Source organism: Perca flavescens, chromosome 20, assembly GCF_004354835.1.
Source record: "Perca flavescens isolate YP-PL-M2 chromosome 20, PFLA_1.0, whole genome shotgun sequence".
Taxonomy (NCBI): domain Eukaryota; kingdom Metazoa; phylum Chordata; class Actinopteri; order Perciformes; family Percidae; genus Perca; species Perca flavescens.
This window is the reverse complement of record NC_041350.1, coordinates 20787580-20797802: the sequence shown is the minus strand read 5'-3', so window position 1 is coordinate 20797802 and position 10223 is coordinate 20787580. Positions and strand designations below refer to the sequence as shown.

Below are 10223 nucleotides of genomic sequence, written 5' to 3'. Positions count from 1 at the left end.
CGATGCTGTCCTGGACACGCACATCTGTTACTGGAAGGTTTTAGATTTTTATTGTGATCCATTTGAAAAAAGGTTTTACAAAAGGTAACATTCAATTTTTACACCATTCTTAAAAAAAAAAAAAAAATCACTTAAAATAAGGTTTTGATACAACAAATTCTGTTAACTAAGTAATGGCTTCTATAAACAATGTGAACTTAAGATAATAGACATGTAAATGAATGCTACAAACATGAGGACAAACCGAGAAAGGGATTACATTAATTAAAATAAAACCACAAACAATGGCATGATTGTTTTCCTTTTGACTTGAGTGACATCTGGCCAGAATTACCAACAGACCAGTTATTGCAAAACTAATCCCACATCATCCGGTGTCCAACTGGAATGTTCGATGACAAACACCCTGGAGGGGAGGGGAGGGGAGGGGAGGAGGGGGGTTCTGATTTGTTGCATTGGTTTCGGTTTTCTTCACATGGCAAGATTCATGCATTTTCTGCTGCAGCCATACGCAGCTGACAATGACAATGAAGAGCCATGCAGCAATTCATAGGCAACCACTCAACACTTCTAGGATCACCATCATGTGGCTTTGATTTAGAAGACACGCAGATCAGCGAAGAGACACGGAAAACTGAAATACAATGTAAATTTACAACAAAAATATGCAAAAGGAAAGAAAAATAAAGACGTGGACGAGCACAGCGGACGGTGTGCTCATGAGGACAGATGAGACATTCTGTTCAGACTGACCAGCTGCTGGAAGAAGTTGCCCTTTTTCAGAGCGGCTTGCATCTATTTCCCACCCGTCGAGGTGGTAAACACCAACTTGTGATCAGTTAACAGTGGCACTGTCGTTCTACTCGGACAACCAGCTGAACCTCCCGCTCTGCTTGAAGCAACACAGCATAACATCAGTGTCGCCGCCCTGTTGCCTGTCAGTGATTGACATTTTGGGAAATGGGCTTATTTGCTTTCCTGCCAAGAGTTAGATATGAAGATTGATACCACTCACCAAGGAGAGAGTGGTAACAATATTCTCAACTAACTCTCTGCAAGACAGCAAAAGAGCATGTTTCCCCAAATGTTGAACTATTCCTTTAAAAACAAGTGTTCCTTCATGGCTGCAGCAGTGCAACAATTCAGCGTGAATGCAGCGCTGCTTCAAACAGAATTCTCCAGAGACAAAAATGCATTCATCCCAGAGAGGTTCACTACTTCGTTATTCTCTTTCAGAAACTCCTCCTCATCATCATCATTTCACAAACACATTTATCTCTGTTGCAGTTACATCATCTGCAAAGCTTAAAAAACACATGCACCTCCAGCAATTTATACAAGAGTATGATACAAAATAAGGCATTTCATCGTGTTGAGTATTCATGTCCTGTCTTGAGTATTAATGCATGTATGTATGTATGTATGTATGTATGTGTGTGTGTTTATGCGTGTACATAGCAACCACATTTTAATGTTTTTTTGTTTTTGCCAGCCTATAAAAAGACTGCAAAAACAAACAAAGTCATGATAACTCTTAATTAAAATATATATATTTGTCATATATATTTACGTATATATTCATATGTAAAAAACAAGTTAAGAGAGGAAAGAGAAAGCCCAAGAGGTCCCTGTGATAGGCTAGTTCTCAACAAAAAAAAAAAAAAAAAACTCGCCCCATTCACCCCCTCATTCCATAGCCTCACCGGACGCCACGGTGACCAGCTGCAAAGGGATCTCCTGATTGGCTAAGAGGTCGTGGTTGGCGGTCTGGAGGATGAGCGTGGTTCCGTCGGCGGTGATGACTGCTTCGGCGGTGGGCGGAGACGTGGAGGGTACCCCGCCTTTTTTATTCTGGTGAGTCTTTATGTGCTTGGCCAGGTGGTCGCTCCTCATGAACCTCTTGGAGCACTCTATGCACACAAACTTCTTCTCTCCTGTGAGATCAATCAAACAGAAACATCAGACAGGCTGCCGAGGGCCAAGAAAACCATAAGACCTATCTCCACAGCACTGTTGAGGAGGGTCTGGCTAGTCCACACAGCATTCTGGGATGAAAGGAAAACGTGCTCCGATTTATTGGGATTTCTTTAAACCAATCACAATCGTCATGGGCGGCGCTAAGCAGTAAACAGTCCCTCCAGAAAAACGCGATCGCATAATTCAATGCATAATCAGCCAAAGTCTGCATATTTATGCGGGTGCTGCAAAATATGCGGGGGCTTCCATGATTTAAAAAAAAAAAAAAAAAAAGTCATGTATATTTTACATATATTTTAGCAGAAAGTTGAAAAATGTTGCGTTTACTTCACACAAGAGCAGCCATTTTCCCCTGTTACCATGGGAACGTTATGAAGCAATTACTTGCGTCACTTTTTTTTTCTTTTTTCATCAAACTGAAGTTTTTGCAAGTTCTTACAATTTCATCGCATAAAATTGCATAAATATCCCGCATATTCCATCGTATTTTTTAAGAAAACGTGCCGCATAATCAAAGATTTTTGCCCACAACAATCACAAAAAAAATCAGCATTTTTCTGGAAGGACTGAGTAAACTCAGATTGGACAGATAGTCTAGCTAGCGGTCTCAATTTCCCCTGCAGAGATCTGGGGAGCAGTTAACCATAGTCCTCATAAATCAATCAAATTTCTGAACGCCAACACAAAGAAAGTGGAAGGTGAGGGACATCCGGCCGAAAATGAGGGACATCCGGCGGATCTTCTGAAGCAATCCCCTAAATTAATCTTCATCGATATACAGTAGACCACTGTTTAACACACATCTTTTAACACTGACTGATAAATGGGCTAGCCAAATTAATTATTTTATATGTTGGCCAAAATACAAAGTTCTTGCACACAAGTTGGCCGGGGAATCATATTGGGATCATTTGTGTTTATTTGCGTTATTCCTGCCAGGGTATAGCTGTAGGTACGAACAAAGTTTCTTTCCGTCATCAACCACACCCAAAAAAAAAAACACTATTGTTGCTCGGAAATAACCACTATTGTTGATTTCTACCTGTTGTGGAAGTCTGTTCACCCAAATTACAAAAACATTTTCTCAAATACATCTAGTGGTATCTAACGATGCAGAAACTCTCAACAACTCTCTCTGAGATTTCTGCTCCTAAGCCAATACAGTAGAGGGGGAGGGAGTTCCAATTGTGGGACTCAAACTTGAAAAAGGACATTAAAAACAATTCTACAGCACTGGGTCTTTGTGTCAGTGTCCTGGTTACTCTGAATAATCCAGACAATTTACAGAACATTCTCTGGAACTACTTTGCCAAAGAAATGGTCTCTATGGAAACTGTTGACAGTAGTAAGGAAACACTACAAGAGAAAACACAATGTTTTTTTGGGGGGGTGAACCGGTCCTCATTAACCTCTGAAGATGCCACCAGAATGTGTCACTACGCTCACAACGTCCTGACAGAGAATTATGAAAGACAAACTGAAAAACAAATTATATTAACATTAGCACTTTAGCAATAGCACCACTCTTATTTTTTTTGACTGTTTGGGGATGCTGATCAATAGGCCTGTTAATCCATGACAGAGAACACTATCATGTTAACATGTTTAAGTCTTATAAGAAAAGAGATCCCTGCTAGTTATTGCCTTCATAAACAACCAGGCTTAGCTGTAAATCATTCAAAATGTCTTAGCATTTAGCTTCGGAGCTGCTGCAAGTTTTCATTTTCTCACTTCCCAGATGACGCTCGACACCTCTAATCCCTGAACAATGTGTAATTAAAAACAATGGCGGAGACAGCTGCAGACAGACATGAACATATTTTGGTGTCTGTTATTTGTTAACTGTAAAATCTAACAACAGCTATGTCATGGACAGAAAGTGGTACCTGTACAAGTTTGCTTTTGTTGTCACTCTTCCAACATAAACGCAGTATACCGGTGTTTAGAGGGGATTTCAAAAGTGACAAGACTTATTTGAGCATCGCCTCACCTGTGTGTGTCCTCCTGTGTCTCTGCAGCTCGTCGCTCCTGGTGAACCTCTTTCCGCAGAACATCCAGTTGCAGACGAAGGGTCTCTCTCCACTGTGCCAGCGCAAATGAGCTCGAAGATGAGACGTCTTCCCGTAAACCTTCCCGCAGCCTGCAATGTGGCAGATATGTTGCTTCTTCTTCCCCATGCCTGAACCTCTGTGAAATGCCAGAACAATGAAAAATGAGTAAAACAAATAGGCAATTTTATGACACAGAAAGCTTAATAAAAAGACACAAAAGTGCAAGAATTGCTAAGTGATAAAACAATAATAGTCTTACATCACTGTGCTCACAAAAGGATTAGCCAAAACATTTGCATTTTGTGTTAATCTTTTTGTATGCAAATATGTCCCTGGAAATCTGAATTGTTAATGGAACATAAACAAATGAGAATAATAGAGATAAAAGAGAAGAAATGTCAAGTGTTTTGTAGCCAGCCACTTCAATTAACAACAATGGGGGGGTCTCTAAAATGGATTTATGGTTGTTTTCAAATTGGCTGATGCTGAACAAACATGCGTTACATAGTTGTAATCTAGTTCTTACTGCTGTTATTATGACGTTCAATAAAGCTTTTGAGCATTATTTTGTTTTTCTGAGTTATTTGTAATGAACAAAGGTGAGCTGAACACCTACACTTCCTAGTATATGTGTATTTGTAATGTGTGCATTTTTCGACAGGCCCACCTTCCTCCAGACTCTTTGCAGTTGGGGCAGGTGCAGGCTACTCTGCGGAGCCTCTTGCCCTCCCCGCCCGCCATCTCCATTTCCTCATCTCCCATCGGAACACGCAGGTTGTTCAGATCGCTGGGGTTGAGCGTGGAGTTTCCACTAAGCTGCCACTCCTCAGAGTCCGGCTCCTCCTTGATCTGGATACCTGAACCAGGGAGCGAGATGCAGATTTAGGGTCTTTTAAGTGATTTAACACGAGAAATTTAAGATTTGCTCATTAAAATGAAGAATTATGTGTGAGGGTGTACAGTAGGGCTGTCAACAAATAATCCAAATTTGAATGTATATTCGAATATTATAAGAGTAAAAAAAAAAAAACTGCACTACCTTGGCTACGTGCCTCGCTACCAGAAGTAAACAAACAAGGGCAGGGGAAAAAAAAGACGGCACAAAGACGCTATAGTAAAATCTTTAACAGCAGAGACAACGAGAAAATGTCGTCGAAAGAAATGACCAAATTACGAGCGGCTCCATGACGGCGGTGTAATCCGTGGCCTGTCCTGTCTCCTGCACGCTCCAGAGAGAGAGAGAGAGGGAGAGAGGACTAACGTTACACATGTAGTTATGTCTCCCATTGTATTGGTTTGCCCTCTTATGGTCATATTGAGCAAAAGATTTTCGAATTACATCCGAACCTCTGTGCTTTTTTACAACAAATATTCGACCGTCATTCTTGGCCAGTTTTGACAGCCCTAGTGTACAGCATGTGCAGGTGTCCCATACCAATTGGACTGTTTTGGTCCTCTCCCTGTGTGTACTGAACTCCACCTTGTGCTACAGAGTTCACTGTGACTGTCTGGAGGTTGGGCAGGCTGACCTGGCCTGTCTGGCCCAGAGGGAGAGTATGGACCGGGGCTAAGGTCAGCTGCTGGGCCTGCCCCTGCCCCTGGGGCAACTGGAGCCCCTGGAGTGACTGGACACCCTGGACCTACAGAGAGAGGTGGGATACATGTTAGTAATCGGACATCCTTCACAGCACGAAAAACCACAACATGCTACATAAATAATGCCCATGGGAAACTTGAATGCTTTAAAACGTTAAGTAACTCCTTGTAGGTACCTGGAAGGTCTGCCACTGGATCTGCCCAGTAGCGGTGACAGTTTGGGCCTGGATGAGGAAGGTCCCTGGGTTGACCAGTTGCACACTCTGCAGAGTCTGACCTGCTGCATTTAGGTCCTGACCCTGAGCCTGGCTGTCCCCAGACAGCTGCAGGATGGGCTGCGATATAGTGGTGGCATTAGAGGATGAGACCTGCTGATTACGTAAAATAAATTAATAATAATAAAAGGTTGAGAAAGCAGCATTCACGTCATGTGTCTATAAAGGAGGTCCTGGTTCGTACAGTACAGTGGATAGTTAGCATTTCCCACACGCTAAGAATATTTTTGTGGTTGTTGACCCATACCCCGATTTTCCACTGGGCACGTCTTTGCTGCGTTCCGGTTTTGTTCCGTGCACCGCCAGGCGCCATACCACACCGGGAACATATCAGAAGTGGAGCGTCTTGCCAGCCCGACTCGCAGATTATATTGCCTCTACTTTGTTCTTTACAGAACAGTCACATGATAATTAAGCTAGTATCTGCCTTCCACTCCAGGCACTCCTACAGTTAAACTCCATGCCTTCGCTTTACTGGCATTGTCTTTATTTAAAAAAATATATATAATTGGCTGGATACTTACTGATTCACTTCCTGGCTGGCTGTCTGAACAATTGCGTGAAAACAGACCCAGCGTGTATCTTTAGCAGAGTGAAGAGCTGCTTCACGAACGCTTCTGGGACGCGCCGTAGTGGGGCTGGTGGAATATCACTTGAATGGCTGCAACTGCTTGCGGGGGCCACGGCGCATCCAGAATGCAGCGGCCCAGTGGAAAATAGGGGTTAGGAGCTCCAAACACTTGAGAATTGATTGCACAACAGCATCTGATCATAGAAATAAATTCTGCACAATTGTTGTTGTGAAAAAAGAAGAAGAAAAACCCATCTCTAATTTGAGGCCGATCTAAGTGGATCAGCCAATCAATTCTGGGAAATTTGGGATACATATCAGACATGCTGAACACTTCAACAAGGCGTAGGTGTAATTCCCATGGGTTAAATACACAGTAAGCTCCATTGTGGCCTTAAAGCAGTGGACCCAACCTTTTTGGCTTGTGACCCCTAAAATCAAATCAGTGTCTACGTAATACCCCTGGCTGGAGTCGTTTCAAATTTCTAGATACTAGTGCTGAAGCAATCCCTGACTTTTGATACCGATACCAGAACAGTCAGATTTTTAATGATACATTACTTTGAGGAATACAATCGTGTTTTTTCAACAAAAACCCTTTGTTCAAATGAACTAAAGAAGCCAACGTTCTTAAATGTTAAGTGTGATTTATTTGAAACTAGTAACTAAATATGAAATAAGTATTTTCCTTCTTATCTCTTAAATTCTTGTGATCCATCACATCTAGTGATCATCCCAACCACTGCCTTAAAGCATCCAGGCCTGACACACATACACACGACATGGTGTTAAAGACACACACTCTGACCTGGATTTGCTGCAGGTGGTTTTGGGAGTTGAAGTTCTCTGAGGAGGGGTCGGACACGCCTGCAGACACGGCGGTTGCTTGGGTCAGAACCCCGGTGCCATCGATGGTCTCCGGAAGATGGGAGGGGTTGGAGGAGGAAGTGGTGGTTGGCACGTAGAGTTCTTGGTTGGCGCTGCTCACTGTCACCAGCGGCTGCTTGACGCCAGTGTCCTGACCCTGATTGTCCAGCGTCTGGCCGCCCATGATCAGCTGACCTTCGGGTGTTACCCCTGTTGCAATGGGGACCGTATGTGCTCCAGTCAGCCCTAGAGACTCCAGATCCACACTGTTTATAGGGACGAATGTTATGTTGCCGGGCAGCCCCACTGTATTAGTGTATGCTGACCCCCCAGCCAGCGGGAGGCCTTGGATTGACTGTACATGCCCCGCCTGCGTCAGGAGGTCTGTGGTCGCTGTTGTGGCACAGCTGATTCCAATGCTGCCCTGGCCGCCATCTTGGAGGAGATGGATCTGCCCCGTGCCATCATCCAATCCCTGGGTGAAACCTGCAAGTGTCCCATCTGCATTTTGGATTTGGGGGATGACCTGGAAGAAGTAACAACAGGTTTGAGCAAGTTATTGCCAGAACAGAACCTGAGAACTGTATCTTAAACGTCTATCTGGTTCTGTTTACCTGATAGTGAATGCCTGACACTCCATTGGCTGCAGCCTCATTCCCAGATGCTGTAACATAAATGGGCTGGCTGGGGAGACTCCCAATAGGAAGCATGTACTGCCCGTTGGACGTAACAATCCCCGAGTTTGGAATGTGAACGATTCCCTGGTCTTCCTTCCCAGTTGAGACAGGAGTTAACACCTCCCATCGGTCGGAACCAGTCAGCTGAATGGCTGACATGTCTGTTGTCTGGGAGTAAAATTAACACTCACATTAACAAGGACACATCACACTTCAACAAGATTTGTCTCAGCGTTAGATTAGATCACAGGAAAAGGGAACCAGCCTGGCTATTGTGTGGAAATCAGATATGGATTCAGAGATCATGCTGCTAGATCAGAGAGTAAATCGTAGGGAGTAGGGGAACATGTAGGATTTGTGCTGATGCAAACGATGCAACAGCCACAACCTAGAAGCAACCACCAACACACAGAGTGAAGATAACAGGCTCAGAAATGGTCGAGAGCAGGGAGTGGGGGATGGGTGGCTATTACAACACAATTGAACGCTACGGTTTTAATTATGGACGCTATTCCTGCAATATAATCACACTCCAGCATCCTCCCAGCCCAAGGTACACCGGCTATCTTCCAGCGAGCCGACCCAAGTGACTGACTTCAGTGTCCTACCCACTATGGGCGGGTTTTACAGGGGTAAAGTGGGTGGCCGTTATTGAGGGGAACACAGGAAGTGTACGGCTTTCACCCCATGCCATCAAAATTTTAAAACGTGTGAACTACATGCTCTCAAAAACACAACCAGCAATCGAAAGCGAGCGAGAAAAACGAGCTAGAAAATGTCGGATACCTGTGTTTCCGCTGCGCCGCCGGGTTGCAGAAACTCGCTTTGACTGCTGTCCACGTCCGCGGACGCCATTTCTCCTTGTTTCAGAGGCTGCTCTGCTGTGGCGCTAGCAGGGAGAGAGGGGGAAACTCAGCAAAACTCTGTAATCTTCAACTCCTGCCTGCCAGAAAAGCCCGCAAAGCATCCCCACTCTCCAGTCCAAAAGGAGCTGGCTGCGAAATTCAACTTTGCAGCGCAGATTCTGTGGCGATGCCGACCCAGATTTAATGTTTACTTTGTCAACTCCGTGGCTAGCCAGCTAGCTCAGTTAGCTAACCATATCTAGCTAGTTAGCAGTAGAGCAAAAGATAAAAAGACGCAGCTTGCTTCGCTGTATGTTGCACAAACTCACCGATTAGTTGCACGCTTCGATGCGCTAAATGTTTAGGTACCAGTCATAGCGTAAATGGTAGTAACCGGGAGGATTATCTCATAAACTAAACTCCAAACATGATTATTTTATCAAAGGCGGGCTAGTGTTGATCGGTGAATTCGGGTCGATTTTTTTCTATTTTGATTGACGGTGCGGGAAACACAAAAAGGTGGGACTAACAAGCTTGAAAGTCGAATTTGCATCACATTACAGGACGTCCCGCCCTTCTTCTCTAAGGCGATTGGCTAAGCGAGAGTTTTGGCGGATGCCATTGGCTAAACGGAATGTCATAAATGTTTTGTAGGACGTGTGTTTCCTGTTTGCTGTTGAAGGAGACAAGAGATGGAATGTAGTTGATTCCCAACAAAGATACTTGTTAAATCGCGGCAGTTGTGTCGAAATCACACACTTGATTTCACAATTTTGATGTAAAATCAAGTTACATATTTTAAATATTGTCCATTGTTTGAATGCAGTGCATTTTCTTTTCGCCATAACACTGCAATGCAATAGACGTGCAACGAGTCAGTTTTTAAAGTTGTAGTGTAAATCATCGGATGGCCTCCATTACTACAACAAAGCAGTTTTCAAAAGTTAGTACAGCCTTATACTGACTTGTAACTGGTTACAATAGTTTATTTCGTGATTAAATTGTCACATAATTAACAAAGAACATATGTTAATCTTTACAAATTAACATTTACGGTCTTTAACGTCCACTCTGTTGTTGTTGTTATTTTTTTCTTCTTGACTATTATCACACATTTTTAATAACAGAGTAAGTTTGCTCGGGTAAAATGTAATATTAACATTTCAAAACGTTTTATAGATAAAGCAGGTGAAAACGTTACTGGTTTGGTCCACAATAAAAGCTCTTTTGCTAGCTGAAAAGTTTTTTTAAGTAAATGTTTTTAGGTAATAAATAACATCCACATGCCCTACCTGTATGGATCAGGAGTGTGTCACTGCAGTAATGACTTTTACAGTGTTTAATCATAATCAAACTAAATGCAA

The 10223-nt window shown here is 43.2% G+C and overlaps 1 protein-coding gene across 3 annotated transcripts; it reads right to left on the bottom strand.

Annotated features, from left to right (window-relative positions):
- Positions 1-1539: 1539 nt before the first annotated feature.
- LOC114546762 (transcription factor Sp3) lies at positions 1540-9360 on the bottom strand. 3 transcript variants are annotated; one of them, XM_028565802.1, is made up of 9 exons: positions 9189-9360; positions 8801-8903; positions 7952-8182; positions 7279-7863; positions 5801-5995; positions 5464-5668; positions 4696-4885; positions 3968-4164; positions 1540-1934 (listed from the first exon to the last, which is right to left on the bottom strand). In XM_028565802.1, the coding sequence occupies exons 2-9, from the start codon at positions 8867-8869 to the stop codon at positions 1687-1689; spliced, it is 1920 nt and encodes a 639-aa protein (XP_028421603.1). In that variant the 5' UTR covers positions 8870-8903; positions 9189-9360; the 3' UTR covers positions 1540-1686. The 3 variants fall into 3 exon arrangements, with proteins under 3 accessions (XP_028421603.1, XP_028421604.1, XP_028421605.1); XM_028565803.1 differs by having other exon boundaries at positions 5801-5992; XM_028565804.1 differs by lacking the exon at positions 8801-8903.
- Positions 9361-10223: the final 863 nt, after the last annotated feature.